This window comes from Haliotis rubra, unplaced genomic scaffold, assembly GCF_003918875.1.
Source record: "Haliotis rubra isolate DU_JTF1 unplaced genomic scaffold, ASM391887v1 Scf578, whole genome shotgun sequence".
Taxonomy (NCBI): Eukaryota; Metazoa; Mollusca; class Gastropoda; order Lepetellida; family Haliotidae; genus Haliotis; species Haliotis rubra.
The window spans coordinates 575865-592580 of NW_025767277.1; the positions used below are offsets into that span (position 1 = coordinate 575865).

The 16716-nt window shown below is 39.2% G+C and overlaps 1 protein-coding gene across 1 annotated transcript; it reads right to left on the reverse strand.

Annotated features, from left to right (window-relative positions):
- Positions 1–948: 948 nt before the first annotated feature.
- LOC124254602 (hemicentin-2-like) lies at positions 949–16655 on the reverse strand. The gene is made up of 12 exons (XM_046688435.1): positions 16192–16655; positions 15364–15654; positions 9451–9720; positions 5752–6027; positions 4530–4793; positions 3915–4211; positions 3356–3487; positions 2967–3043; positions 2689–2749; positions 2348–2440; positions 1962–2043; positions 949–1432 (listed from the first exon to the last, which is right to left on the reverse strand). Exons 1-11 carry the CDS (start codon positions 16259–16261, stop codon positions 1979–1981), a joined length of 1896 nt encoding a protein of 631 aa, XP_046544391.1. The 5' UTR covers positions 16262–16655; the 3' UTR covers positions 949–1432; positions 1962–1978.
- Between the last annotated feature and the right edge of the window lie 61 nt (positions 16656–16716).

Consider the following 16716-nt stretch of genomic DNA (forward strand, 5'->3'; position numbering starts at 1 on the left):
GGTTAAAACGTTCGCTCGTCAGGCCCAGGTTCGATTCCCTACATGGGTACAATGTGTGAAGTCCATTCCTGGTGTCCCCCGCCGTAATATTGCTGGAATATTGCTAAAAGCGGCGTAACACTAACCTCACTCACTATTTTCCTGGGGGACCACGTCTGTACAAATACGTTAAAAGGTACGCAAACATTTGTGAGGGACAATATATTCCAAAAATATATTTCCCCCGTTCATATAATACAAACAGAATCGGAAGTGTTCCTGGTAGAGGGGTTCACCTGCACGAACACATACAAAACACACTGTGCTGATATTGGTTGTTTATGTTATAAGTGCATGAATCTTATCACAACAGTGACAAGCAAAGTACTATTCTACATTTTCCTGTAACATTCAAGTTGATAACATTCAAAAACAAGGTCAAACAAAGCTAAGTGTTTGATCGAACATTCAATATACTCTCCCCCTGTCTCCTGACTTTAGAGATCATAAAGACCACACAAGGAAGTAAAGAATTAGAGAAAATATAGAACATGTGGGCGATATAGTTGACACAACTAATTCAAGGAAAACAGCTTGTGTAAAACAGTGACGTCTGTAATAGTTACCGTTATCAAGCAAATATAATTTGAATCCGTCATTCATCACTTCTTAAAAAGGTCAAACAAAAACTATACGTAGGTGTTGTCGTGAAATATACCAGCTTCATTTATATAAATTTATATTTATAATTTCCTTACTTCAGATAAACAAAACTAGTTCCATAGTTGTCGTGATTGTATGTGTTGTCAGTGCACATGATGTATATATTTACATTTTAGGATATTTACTGACATGTGGACAGACAACATACACTGGCAGAAGCAGATACTATGAACACATGAAAATTCTAATTCTAAATATCTATATCTTTAATCCTACACTCAGTGTCTCACGGTTTCACTCCTGTTAAGTGTCGGATAACTAGCGTTGAATTTTCAGTTTTGTGTGGATGTAGTTTCACAATAGGCTTCGTGTTCACATTTCCTTAGCTGGTACTCAGGGCATAACACTATGTAGATCATGGTTTGTGTGAAGATTCATTTATTCATAAAGCGATAAAGCATGATAAAACAAACGAACAATCAATTAATAATACACATGGAAACATATACATTGTACTGTAGCTATTTTACTTAGCTACACTAGTTTACAAATAACTTGTGTGTGAACGTTCTTGTGAAATTAGACATGTAGACGTGAAATGTAGGCAAACACCTTGAAGCTGTACTGCTTGGCGAAAAGTGATAGCTGAGTATAAAAATTGTTTGTTGACCAGATATAAAATAATATATTGCTTCCGTTTCTTTCTTCTCAATTTTCTTCAGTCTGTTTCTTGTTTAAGAAATCATTATTCGGTCTGCATAGCTGTGTCATTTCTTTCCCCGGAAAGATGCTACAAGAAAAGAATTGTCCTGAACGAAAACGTTTGAAAAATACTGAAGGAAATAACATCCATTTGATTCCAAGTTTTAGGGTTGTTATTCGTGAAGGACATAACGGTGTATTCCGTAAGATGTCGTCATTGACCATGCTGACAGACACTTAAAACAGACAGATGCAGTTCAATTAAAACATCTATGCCCATGTGCAGTCAGTGAAACACTCGCACTGAGTTTTCAGGGGCGGTGGGATAGCTCCGTGGTTAAAGCGTTCGCTCGTCACGCCGAAGACCCGGGTTCGATTCCCCACATGGGTACAATGTGTGATGCACATTTCTGGTGTCTCCTGCCGTGATATTGCTGGAATATTGTTAAAAGCGGTGTAAAACTAACCTCACTCAATCACTGAGGTTTCATGTCAATATTGATTACCCGAAACAAGGATATGAATTGAAAGACAATTGTGCCCAAGAAAAACATGTACAGCGAAACGATAAACGAGGATGTAATTGCACAATGTAGACACATATTACGAGTGTTGACCTCAGTTTGTTTCTGTTCTATTTCCTCATGTCCTCATATACTTGTGGTGCTCGCGCTTGGAGACCTTCATAGGTAGCATTTCCTACAAAGATAACGTCAGTAAATAATCTGGGCACTATACATTGTTGATATTAGTCATCATAACATACGAAATAAGGTACCCATCCCATTGGGAATATGAACCCGCCCTCCTCTACTCCGTATTCCCATGGTTATATTTAGACCAGCTTACATCTGGAAATGTGCATGCTTCTAACAACTGTCAGAAAGGGAAATGAAACACAATGACAACCATGCTGGTATTTATGACACATTAAGAATCCTACGTTCAGTAGAAATTGTGGATACACATTGATGGCAAGTTTGTGTGTGCGTCTCCTACCTACCCTGTGTGGATGAACCATTGGTAGTTTCCAATTCCTTTAGTTCTGTATATGTCTGTTTGTCAGTCTCCATTTCATAAACTCCAGAATAAGCATCTATGTCGAGAAATGTAATAAAATTCACAAATGTGTCATACAATATCATATGTCCCATACTTATTTGTTTTTTTAACATATTATACATTGAATTATTTGATGCAGGAAAACTGTTTTGCAGCACTGTAAATGATATCACTGTGAATGTGCCTGCTTCAAATCGATTTGAATGAATAATCGTACTTTGCAGGCAGTGAAGCATATTTACGTCAGACAAAAAAAGAACAATTATTTAAAGAATTACGGACTGGAATACGTGTCTGTCTCAGCGGTCAAGGGGCCATCCTCAGCTCGTCTATGTTCACTAATCTATAAGACAGATTGGCACATTGAGTAAGGATTAATGGAAACATTTGGACATAAACAAAGAATATCATGTGTCATCTTTCAAACAAAAGCAAGATGATTGATCACAAATAGTTAAAAGCTATGCTACCAATCACATGTTACAATGCTACTGGTGGAACAAAGCAACGAATATATTATGCTTCACAGGATTATTATTGATATTCCTAGCAAAACAAACCTCTTCTCTTACTGCACTGCGTTGAAGGCCCATTGTTGTTTTACCATCACCATCATCAATATTCCTCTCAGGCAAACCTAGAACAATTAAGTTGTTACGAAATTCTTAGAGAAAAGTTAACCCTAGCTCCCGCTGGAAAACTACATTACAGTTCCAAGGGCAAAGACTTCGAAACGGATCACCCTTTTAGTCTAAGAGTATGTTTTTTTTATGTAAGCGTACATCTTGCATATCTGAACAATACTAATTTAAACGGTTAGACTAAAAGTCTGCCTGATGTAAATTCATACAATGGTCATAGTTTTCAATCTTACGAATGTGTGTCGGTTTAATGCGAAATTCGATAAACTGGAAACGTCAAGTTAATAAAGTGATGCTAATATAGCTACCTGTTCCTTGACAGAGCCTTCGTCTGTATAGATTGACGACAACAACCACAATCAGCACCACAATGACAGCTCCCATTCCGGCGGCTACGGGGACGATATTGCATGGCGCCTCTAGTGGTGACACTGAAACAACTGGAAGAACAAAGGATCTTTGAGCAAACTGAAGTGTCCATCTCTTCAACATTCATGTATGTGTTGCAGAAATTATCCAAACCCATTATTTTCTGCACCTGTAAAGGCACTCATTGACCTTTGCACCTATTCCAGGTTCGCGCCATGATTCATTTGATTGGACCACGTTCTATGAAACGTGCATTCAGTGTCGCTTGTCAATCAATAACAGTGAAGGAAGGAGGCGAAAAAAATTAGACGAAACGATAAACTAAGCCGTTTAAGATGACTTAAACATACATGTTTGGCAAAGATTAATGTGTTAATATTTAGATCCAGTCGTAAGTATCAGCATTCCCTGTAAACAACACATGTCCCCTCTATCAATCCCTTCCCCTCCTTAAACTGTCTCTTCCCCAACCTCGTCCCTTCATTGTGTCCAACTCACCATCTTTTGTCAAGCTGAAGACAACGTCAGTGTTGCCAATGTTGTTCTCAACAACGACGCTGTAGGTTGTAAAGTCCTCTTCACTTTTTATGTGAACCCTCAAAGTGGAACTGAGGCCACTAGAAACGATCAGACTATCGGTTCCGTTGGGCACAAGTATTCGTACAGTCGAATGTTTATACCAAGTAAACTGAGGTAGTGGATTGGCTATGACATATGCTGTCAGTGAAACAAATGTCATTGGTTTCCCGGGAACCACACTGGTTCGAGGCATGCTCAAGTCCTCACGTGGGGGACCTGAAAGAGATCGAGGTATACAACATATAATCCCTTTCTAGTTGCATTATCTGTTTTGTTGCATCGTTTGTGAAAGTTGTCTTTCAAGAAGACTTCCATACCATAATTTGCTGTTAGAGACAACATGCGGACAGCTAACTCTGATGATTAGGTGGTGTGTTTTATGAGAAACTTCTCCAATAATACAAATATCATAAGTATATAAATAATGCCATATTGTCTCATTCCCATGAAGATCCTGCAAACTACTTTAGAACAAAAAATAAAAATATCAGCTGTTTCATGCATTAAAAAAACCCATTCATGCATTATACATACATTTTACATTCAGTTGTGCTGTGCTACTGGATACGTTCTTAGTCCGATTGTTCTCAGCTTTGCATGTGACGGTACCGTTGTGACTACACCAGACCTTGACTGTTGAGCGCTTGAGGTTATTACTAGCTGTTTGTGTTTCTTGTCTGCCGTTGACGTCTATTGTTATCTTTGCGGGAGGGTTACTCTCAACGGTACAGACAATGTTCACTGTATCATTTTCATTGACGTCGTTCTTGTCAAGTATAATATTCGGCTTATCCAGGTCTGAAAAAGTGAAATTGTCATGATTCCTAATCCATCTGCGGTACAGATATCGCGTCTTGCCGTGTCAGTAAATTGACACCAGCAATCTGATATAATATGTTACTCCACAATTCCAAGACCAATGGTCACTGTTGCAGGTCAGTTCCCTTTTACACCGATTTAAGATACCACAATTAACTCGATATATCGGTGATTGTGGGTTTGTTATTTGTGATTTTCTGCAAACTGGTTTAACAGTTTTGTTTCTGTTAATGACAGGCGTTAAACCTTATAACAAAGCTCTTCATTTACAGTTGTGAATGACGACGACCCACCATTTATACCAAGTAGCCGTTGACCTAACCACCACCATCCTTTTGTAAATGAATCAAACACAGATATATCTTATCACCACTGCTGATTAATCGTCGATTGAGTTGAGAGCACTGGCAGTATGTTCATTCCGTGTGCCTGGCAAAGAGCAAACCTGTTCATCGGTTAGAAACTAGCCACCACATGAGGCCACCATGCGGAAAGTGCCTAGATCCCCAAAACAGATGATGCTACCATCCTTCAAAAGAGAAAACTCACACCTTCCACATACCAAGATGAGTGTGAAACAAGATGAAGAGAGCAGGGAGATAAAATAAGATGACTAGACTGCGGTGTGAAAACACGACGGCAAGAAACATGGATGATTAAAACTTTAGACTAGCAAAAACATAAGGCGGAAAGAGTGACCCTTAGAACAAGACGACTAGAGCTGTCAAAGAAAAATAAAATGTGTGGAGGTTACGATATGATGACATGGTGTGTTTTCAGTATTAAACTTTACTTAGCCATTTTTGTGAATTGCTGAATTTGAATCGTTCCAGTATCGATAATATACTATGCATAGTCTGGACATTGTGCACAATAGAAAAATGTGACATTTCATATATATATACAGACATGATAACTCTACAGGTTTACTACGTACAAGCAATGCTGGCAACGTAAGTTACATCACTGTTCGAGCTGGGGAGAGAGTTGTTTGCCCTACAGATGTAGGTCAGCCCATTGTCAGATCTCGGGATGGAGGTCAAGTTCAGCTGCACAGATGAGGACCCGGATGAGGAGATCGTCTGACCTCCAGGACTGATCCAGTGGACTGTCCCTGCAGGGTTACCTCTGTCTGATGTCTGACATGTACAGCTGGTTGTCTGACCTGGGACTATCCAGGAGGGACAGTTGTGTGTAGGTGGTGATGGGTACCCTGTCGAGATAAACAGTTACATAATCACTAGACTGCTTCTGCAGGGCTATATATGATTCATATGTGACATTAATTGTAACTCATGTGGTATTTTATGAAACGATTATATCAGTAAAGGAGAGCTTCCAGACAAAGCAGATAACCAAAGGAGTAAGTTCCCAAAATGCAAACTTGGTATACCTGCATTCAACACGCAATCAGCTCCTATATTCTGAATATATACTTACATATATACTTGTGAAGCTTGTAAGGTTTCTCTCATATCTAGTAATTTATTCTTTTATTACTGTCAGCTGTCGATGATTCAGTTGATTGAAAATGTGGCGATTCTAACTTAAATGACACTACAGGTGTATTAAAGTACAGTACAGTACAGTCAAGTGACAATTTATTCGTCACCAGAAGTGTTAAATAAAGTACAGAGTAGAAAATGCCGACACTGCTTCTTGTACTAATGTTAATAACAAATGTTGAATGTTGGTATTAAAGAATGAAACCGAATTTTCTGAACTCGTTTGAAAACCTTACGGTCTATGTGTAACTGTGCACATCTATCTACTTGTAATGACAATTTACTAGAAAATGAACTATAAGAACGTTTTCACAGCTATATTCCTTTCTGAGGCAAATAAAATCGGCTCCTTTGCATGCTCACGACTGATTAGTCTCCTGCATTTGCGTTTCATAGTTTCCTCTGAAACATAATGATAATGATAGTTTCGGTTCTCTGGTCTAATTACAGGTCTATACAGTTTAAGTAATGAACCAGACATTCCTTTTTGCGTTTTGAATATGAACACTTAAACAATTGTACACATATATGCCCTTCATTTTGATGTCATCATAATCCAATCAGTGAATAAATCAGGAGAAATGGCATAGTCAGTATTTCAGTCAAGGCGTTTTAGGGCGTATAGTTTGGGTCATTCTTAAAAGCTGGTCTTCCTTCTCTCTTTTGGAGAATGTGGAAACATAGTGATTAACCTCAGTCAAACGCCCTAAACGGAAAAGGGGGAAATATATACTTGGAGGCGTTAAAAACGCATATATGACTTTCTACACTGAGTCCGTTTTAGAGATGTTGCTGTTTCCAAAACTACAATATGGTGAAAACATATGGTTAAGAAATGCACAGCTCTGATGCCCATGGACTCACAGGGACGTGACATCTCAAACGCACCCAAGAGCATTTGTGATGACAATGCAGTTGGATGGACAGAAAAACATAGTGCACGTGCAATGTGCACACTCAGCTCCCATAAAAGCACAGGTTGAGAAATGGCTACCATTCACATTCACGATGCCACGGTTGACCAACGGCCAAAGGAACCAAGCGATTGGAATGCTGCATGCTGTCCAAACACAGAGAGATGTTGCTAATCACTTCCACGTCCACCAGACGACCGTTTCGAGGCTGCAGCAACGTCATTGGGCGACAGGAAGTGTCCAAGACCATCCAATTCCGGGAGCGCCTCGTGTGACGTCACAAAGGCAAGATCGGTACATCGTCGTTAATCATCTTCGGAATCGCTTCAGATCAGCACGAGAGACTGCAAATGCCACGATAGGAACGAGAGGAAGGCCAACCAGTGACCGGACAGTATGCCGCTATTGGTGCTAAACAGTGGCGAGATGTCATCTTCACAGATGAATCACGTTTCAACGTCAGCTTCACTGATGGTAGGCTACGTGTATGTCGCTGTAACTATGAACGTTTTGCTCAGGCTTGTGTCATTGAGAGTGATCGCTTTGGTGGAGTTATGGTATGGGGAGCAATTAACGTCAACTTCCGCTCTGACTTGGCTGTTCTTCAAGGGGATCTCAACGCCCGACGTTACATTGAAAACGTGTTGCAACCAGTGCTTCTGCCATTGATGGGACGACATGGACGACATCGGCTCTTGTTCCAACACGACAATGCCAGACCACATACGGCTAGGATAACACAGGACTCTTTGCATCACAACAATGTGGATGTCTTGAACTGGCTCTCACGATCACCTGATTTTAATCCGATCGAACATTTGTGGGATGAACTTGGGCGCCGCGTGAGACGTCAGTTGAATCCTCCCCAAATTGGAGCTGAGTTGACACAAGCTTTGCAGTTCCACTGGAGAGCCGTTCCACATGCTTTGATTCGGAGATTGTGCTTATCAATGCCTGGTAGTTTCCAGGCTTGCATGGCTGCCCAAGGAGGACACACACGGTATTGAGATGGGTCATTTGGCAGTTGAGTGTTCTCATACCACTTGTGTTGGAGATGCTCGCAAAGACATTGTCGCATCCGTAATCCTCTGTAAACACTGCAGTAGTGTTAACAAGTCATCATAATGCATTTCCTGTACCGTCATATGTAATTTTTGGACAAATGAGAAGTATATCTGACATTTATTCCTGATATGCGTTTTTATTGCCTCTCAGTATATATGTACTTTCAAGGAAGTATTGATTGATCTCATGTAAGTGAAATCAAATGTGGACACAGTTATTACGTTATAAACACACACCCTGACTTGAGTTAGAATCGCTGTACATAGAGTCCCCGCCCCCTCCTTACTCCAGGTGTCGTTACAGTCAGGGTTGCAGACAGCGGAGTACATGGCAGTCACAGAGACACAGTCACATGCTCTATCACAGCCACCGGGAGGGTCATTCACCGTCAGAGGCTGCCTATCAGCTGTAGTTCCAGTAGCTGTGTTCCTGACTGTACATTTGTACTCTCCCTTCCTCTCTGTACTACACATCTATACTTACACTGTACATTCACTGTCAAAGTCTGACTATCAGCTGTAGCTCCAGTAGCTGTGTTCCTGACTGTAGATCTGTACTCCCACTCCCTCTCTGTACTACACATCTATAGTTACACTGTACATTCACTGTCAGAGTCTGACTATCAGCTGTAGCTCAAGTAGCTGTGCTCCTGGCTGTACATCTGTACTCCCACTCCCTCTCTGTACTACACATCTATACTTACACTGTACATTCACTGTCAGAGCCTGACTATCAGCTGTAGCTCCAGTAGCTGTGTTCCTGGCTGTACATCTGTACTCTCCCTCCATCTCTGCACTACACAGATATACTTACACTGTACATTCACTGTCAGAGTCTGACTATCAGCTGTAGCTCTAGTAGCTGTGTTCCTGGCTGTACATCTGTACTCTCCCTTCCTCTCTGTACCACACGTGATACACATCTATACTTACACTCTACATTGACTGTCAGAGTCTGACTATCAGCTGTAGCTGTGTTCCTGGCTGTACATCTGTACTCTCCCTTCCTCTCTGTACTACACGCGATACACATCAACACTTACACTGTACATTCACTGTCAGAGTCTGACTATCAGCTGTAGCTCCAGTAGATGTGTTCCTGGCTGTACATCTGTACTCTCCCTTCCTCTCTGTACTACACATCTATACTTACACTGTACATTCACTGTCAAAGTCTGACTATCAGCTGTAGCTCCAGTAGCTGTGTTCCTGGCTGTACATATGTACTCTCCCTCCTGACCCCTTCTGAAGCTGCCTATAGGGAGATCTCTGTTGTCAGACACTTGCTGTGTTCCCTTCATCCAGGTGTAGCTACAGTCAGGGTTGCAGACAGCGGAACATCTGGCAGTCAGAGGCACATTCAGATTCTCTGTAACTGCCAATGGTGAGGCCTTGTCTACAGTCACATTGTTGAATGGTCCATCTGAAACACAACAGAACTTCCGGCAGTCACAGACACAGTCACATCCTCTGTAACAGCCAACGTGGAGGCTTTGTCTACAGTCACATTGTGCAATGGCCCATCTGTAAAATATCATAACATCTAGCAGTCGGAGACGCACGTACATCCACTATCCCTGCCATAGAGGACACATTGTTAATAGATCCATCCGAAAAGTCAAAATAAATGAAAAAGTCATAGCCCCTTGAGCTTGGTTTGAAATAAATTGTTTAAGTATGTAACGACAAAGTAATATAAACAGGTATTATTCTGACGACACAGGGTAATTATCAGACATGCGAATGTTCTTTTAATATACATTTCTTCAACATTTAAATGATAAAAAAGAAATGTTGTTATTATTGTAGGACAGATTATTTAATATCAAGTTAAATACCAGTTGATCAGTTATATACCATGTTGAATATCTGATGTCGTTTGCTATTTGACAGCAACACAACATGAATAACAAAACATTGCTTTCGTTGCATAAACAAAATATCATTGCAATAGTTCATCCCCTTACAAAACCGGATTTGTCCATTCAACGTTATTAAAGTAATTAAAGTTAAACCACTCAAATTTTGAGTTTCTATTTGAGATTGTCAGCATATACATTGTATATCTTGTACATATATTTAACAGAATTAGAAACTGGGCACCCACATTACTGGTAGTAACTGTTAGGGGTCATTCTTGTAGTTTCTCGTTGTGAAGAACACACGATAAAAACATGAATGAATAAATGATGAATGAATGAGTACAATTATTACAAATGTTGTATACATTATATCATTTCAGAGGCTATTGAAAGATCATCATTAGATTTGCTGGGCGAGATACAGCCACCCCAGAGTATCCCCGGGACATTATTTAAACACAGAGTGTATATACTACAGGTACAGTATAGACTGTAGGCTCCAGGGTCCAGATTTTCTAAGTTCTCTTAGCGCTACGAGAGTCGTAAGTGCCATACAATTAACATTAACTTACGACTATCTTAGCGCGAAGAGAGCTTCGAAAATCTAGGCCCAGAAATTGATTTCTCTGGCGACAATTTTAATGAAGATCGTCCATGTTGTAAGGTCCAAGCATTCTACGATGTTTGTAATGCCACCAAGTATCATCAAAATCTTTAGTTCATCATCCACACAATCTTCCAGAAGTAAATATTGATGGAGTGTCAGATTATAGAATAGGTTCTCATACAGTGTATTTCTCTGTAAGTAATGACAGTCAAGCAGCTGATGATGCCAGAGTAGACACAAATCCGACATTATTTGCAAAATGCCTAGCTTGACAACATCATCGATCGATCATTTGCTTAGTATGTTACACAAGTACCATAGCCTATGGTTTACAAGTTTTCTGTTAATAGCATTAAACCATAATAAGTCTGGTCTTAGTAGTAAACTGCTAAACCACCTCAGTGTCTCTAATGTTGACATTGATATTGACTTCAGAACTAGTTGTCTCATGTTGTCTTCTTGGGGAACATCATTTACATAAGCTTGTATATATTTGAAGAGGTCATACTTCTTCATTGTGTTCAAAGTGCCATGGGTCACAGATACTCTTCAAACGTTTATACATAGATATGGGTTCCTGCATTATGGCCCAGGATACAATAGCTTAACCTTGTCAATACAAGCTTGCATGCTCCATAGAGTGGGCGTCTGTGGCATTATTGCATTTGGAGATCCGATGTAGAAGTTCTAAATACTTCTTGCAAAGTACCGTTCCAGTTTTTCTACATCATTTATGGTTTTAGAACCCACTGGGAAGATAAACATCCAATTCTCTTTTGCATTATATATAAGGATCCATTGGTAAGCACATTTGCATCGACGTCCGGTACTGACTGCAGATCTGTTGGTGTAGAGTGGGGAGTGAGTTAAAATTTATAGTCACATCTGCAATATTTCAGCAATATCGTAACTACCAGTTTTTAACGTCACCATAAATACATGTAAATCACTAAAAGCCTGTCAACGAAGGACAGTAAAACCAACTAGAATATCACAAACTCAGAAATAAAACTAGTAGATTTCTCTAAAACTGGATTTCAAATTAGGACAACACAATATAAACAAACGGGCTATAGATCGCCAGCAACCAAAGGTAGATCGCCATACTAGAGACAATGGGGACTTACAGTATCTTCGCTACCTGCATGAATCCTAGCTAAATTTATACCATCCCTTCAGCCGCTGGCGATTGTAGGAAAGTTAAACCATATATTAAAATCACACAAATGCTACGTTTAAACATTCTGGTTAGTTGAACTGTACTTAGAAGGCTTTGGGACTTACGTATCCTCGCAGGGGTACAACAATTTTACAGTACTTTAACCCCCTTGGAGGATACAGCCACTAACAACCTCTGTTGGTAATCTCAAATACCAATAATAAAACATTAATCTCTTTGCAAAATATATTTCAAGATTTATGCAACAATTCTACTTGCTTTAAAAACTCAGTAATTAAATTATTATTTACATTATTAAAAAAATCTTTGACGGTTTTAACACTGGAGTATTTATCCCCTGTGATGACTGTTGGTGTAGAACTCACGACAATAAAACGGCTCTCATATGCTCGCTTGGGGTGATTGCACATGGCGACGGACATCAATGTGATCATAAAGCAGACAGTCCGTTGGAACAGTTGGACGAGCCCTGAACTGAAGTCGTCAGAAAATTCACAGTTTTATGATCCGTATGCAATAGACGGGCGTCGATTGCCTCGTGCGCCATTTGTCAAGTCACGCCGAGATGTCTAGACAATTGCAATAATTTGCTGGGTGACAGATAAAGACATCAGAAACACGTACCCCAATTTTTATTTCAAAAATATGATTTATTATGTTTTTATCGCGAAAACAGTTTCTATTATCTGAGCTTCGGCCATTATGCATATTCCGCTGGAAATCACTTGACCTTTTTTGTAGCTGGGGCAGTTCGACTGGTACCCATGAGATATATATTACCAAAATCAGTCAGAGATTTCACATGAGCTTGAAACAGTTTCGCTATAACGTTCGGTTCGGTTTGGAGCCCTAAATGATGCAGTCTACCGGAAACATTGCCGAATACAACGGCAAATCATGAAGTACCTGTTGCTTTCATTGTTTTCCATTTTGTCCAGTTACGCACGTTGGCGTCATACTCACTATTTGTTAGTGCCCTGAAAGTTATTCTGTATTCTCATTGGCTGACAAGATGTCATTCTAAGACTTTGACCGAGTACCATAACTATTTCCATAACCAAACACTGGGGAAACATACATTGTCCTGACTAGTATTTTATAATTAACCAGTTTTCGGAGAATAACTTATCTGCGTCGCGAATATTATCTCTGCTCGACCAGGCTGGGATCTTGTATGGAGATTTGATAGGTTATCAATGAAAACTAGGATCCTATTTTTTTTCAACAAAATAATTCCAGTGTAATTTTTGTAGCAGATAATTTCTATTTTTCCCCGTCTGAAGTATAATTATTTTGTTTTTAAATCCCAGACACCGTACAGTCACCCATTTGACACAAATGGAACTGCAATCATATTTAAAAAAAAAAAAATAGGGACTGGTCATATACTTATAGAGGTGGGGTTGCTGGTTGGAACTGTATCACATTGTGCTGACAAATAGTATTCTTGTTAAATGATATGGTTATATATCTTTAAATTTATTTTGACCTCAAGTGGTGCCTCCGTTTCGTTTGATTCTTCTTCATCTTCACTGGAAGATTGTCTTGCAAGATGTAAAATCGGATCGTATTGATACGGTCTAACATCCATTTCAGAAATGACATCAGGAACATCTTTTACTGCTTCAGAATCCATGGACACTGTTAAGTTGTGAGGTAACATCAAAGAGGAAGCCACATAAGACGTCATGTCACGTGATACACCTTCTGCTCATTAACTGTCAGGTGTTTCCGTAATAGGCTAATAGGCGGAAATACAAGTACTTTCTTGTGTTTCTATAGCTATTTTACAAACTTTTTGTTTAATTTTAATCACGGGAGGTGACTTTTAGAATATATCAAAAGTTTTGTTTTCGTTCGTATTCTCCTTTAAAAGTCAGATTGCGTCACCTCTGCAGCAGATTTGTGAGTCCCACCTCGCACGTATCCTAGCTTGAGGACCACGTGCAGGGATAATTTATTGTGCTCAAAGTTAAATTTAGTTGGGTATTACAATACAACAATTACGAGCTCCTTTTTGACATCCATATTTCATGGCATACAACTACACCAGCATGGGAGTTTGTAACAGATATAATCTGTGGCAGAAGCCTCAGACTAACTGATAAAGTCAATTATACAAAAGAACTCTGGTCTGGTGTGATGAATGTATTACACGCAATGTAATATGCATGTGCCACCACAAAAAGGGAAAAATGATCAGTTGACTTACCAAGCAGTCGATTACAGGATTAACTGATAGCACGTTGATTGATTATTGATATCTTACACAGTGGATTATATTTGTAAGTGATTATATACACTAAAGCATTAAGCCCATTAGGGCTACTTCACTGCCCCAACTTGATATTAGTATGCACAAAACTCTTATTGGTTATAAATACAAGTTTTTGTATTTTGTTTTTATTCATTTCTTGAAGCGAAAACGGAAGGCCTCGACGGTGACAGTCAAATCGTTGCATAAATAAAAAACATTTTGCAGCAGCAATCAGCTGTTCCAAAATGCTACGCGTATGGATATTATTATTATCTAAAATAAAAGAAGTGCCAAAAATAACACGATATTAGAAATTATTTGATAAACTAATGCTTTCAGATGATGACATTTAACGCATTGAAGTATCAATTAGGTATTTTCATCCAAATCATCGGTAGTATGACATTGGGCTTTAGCTGATTTCTTATTAGCATAGTTTACGAGGCAATACACAAGGTAGACTTCATTTTGGCATATAAAATATCGCGCAGAACAGAAAACACAATGTAAATGGTAAATCATAACATCTGGTGTTTCATTTTATATTGACAAAAGTTGTTTATTATATCTTCACTTACTGATGCGAGATGACTGATGTTTATTTGTTGATCGATAGCAAAGTGGTTTATACACTAATCCTAAACAAACACAGGAGTTACACTGAAACATTTTAATGCATATTCTTTGTCGTGATCATCATTTTCTCACTCTTCGTTCCTCCAGCTGGTGTTGCTTCGACCAGCGAGAATTGCACCTAGCACTAAGTAATGGTGTTAGTCAATGATAAGCAAATTGTGAATCTGCGAAGAAAAATCCAAATATTTATTTCAGTGTCTTCAAGGAGGGAGTCTTGTTTCCCAGAAATGGTTTCATAATTTATAACTTCAATTCAACTTTGAAGGATAAAGAGTGGTACAGTGTTGGTAACTCGAAGCTTCCTAACTAATGTGTCAGGTTGCGGACGGGGTAACCATTTTGGTCATGTTGTCAAGGCGTCCTAGTTCTGATCATGTAGGGAATAGGGATTTTGCAATAGTATGGACTCTACACCAAGGCAATTCAGCATGCAATCCTAATACAATTTAACACTGAAAAAAATGCCATAAGATTAGAAATCACACGATTCTCCACACATATCAGTCATTTGTAATTATACTTACAGTAAACAGTCAGTGTGACGTTGTTGCTGGTTTGTGAACATGCCCATGTCCCGTCATCTGCCGCACTGACACTGGTTATATCCATATGGTACACTCCATTCTGTCCACAAGAACAGCTGTAACCTGAAGTAGCTCTTAACTGTTGACATGAGTTGAGCTCGATTGTACAAACGCTACCACTATTTCTGTGGAAGGATAGGAGTTGACTTATTGATAACCCTGTTACAGTGCAGGTAAACTGGACCCTCTGACCCACCAGGGCGGACGTTGATGACCCAGTCAGTGTAATTCCTGTTTATCATTGAAATACACCATCATATCATACATTCCAGTCTTTTACTAATGCTAGTAGATTAAGGCATACATGAGTAAGACATTCACAACTACTACAACCGAATTACGCATTCGAATGTGTGAGAGGGTTATAACTTAAGGTTACATCAGCAGTATTTCAGCCATAAATTTACGGGGCAGTTGTTCAAACATCCGACACCAGTACAATTTGGTATCACATATGGCAAACCGAAGAAACAAACCAAAGGTTTCATATTTCACACCAATATCACATTTTATTCTATTTATAATTTACTCTATTGTTAAAGATGAACAGTATAACATATATAAATGCGTTCTTAAAATGGGTAAAACAAGAAACAATACTGTCGTTTTAGAAAAATGTGGAAGAGTATACCGGTGTATACCACTCTGGCTATCAAATATTGGTGCAGGTTACTATATATGGTGTGATGGGGTGATGAACATTCGGATTCTCAACCACCACTGCCCCAGCGTATTACTGTGAATCAAATGGGCAAATAAGGTTATTACCTGTAGCAGTAGTTAGAAATGCAAGTGTCGTTAAAAGCTGCGTGAGTCCGCTCCCCTCCATGATAAACATACTACGTTATCGTTCGTTCAACCTCGTTACGTCAAACGAAGCCTAGTATATGAAAGAGGAGGTCTTACTTCCTCGATGTTGTTAACTATAGTTAGCTTTCCCTAGCCTATGATTGAATGCCGTACAGCTCCTGAATGGACACACGACACCAATATCATATACCACATGATTCTTAGTAAAAAATACCGATTTCACATACAAATATTGTATATTAGTGACAAGAGTTGCTTTGAAACTCAGTTAGATTGCAATGAAACTCAAGTAGACAGTTTTATGCACAGCTAGATTTGGAATGAACAGTTGTACGACTTTATAACTGTATGACAGTTATTTTTCTATTTTTACACCAACAAATTACCAAAATTTAAAATGCTTAGTTTTCGTGATCAACCATTCATTCACAAGCCAATACGTATTGGAATTGTGTTTACAAGAACGATAATAGGGAAGTAACT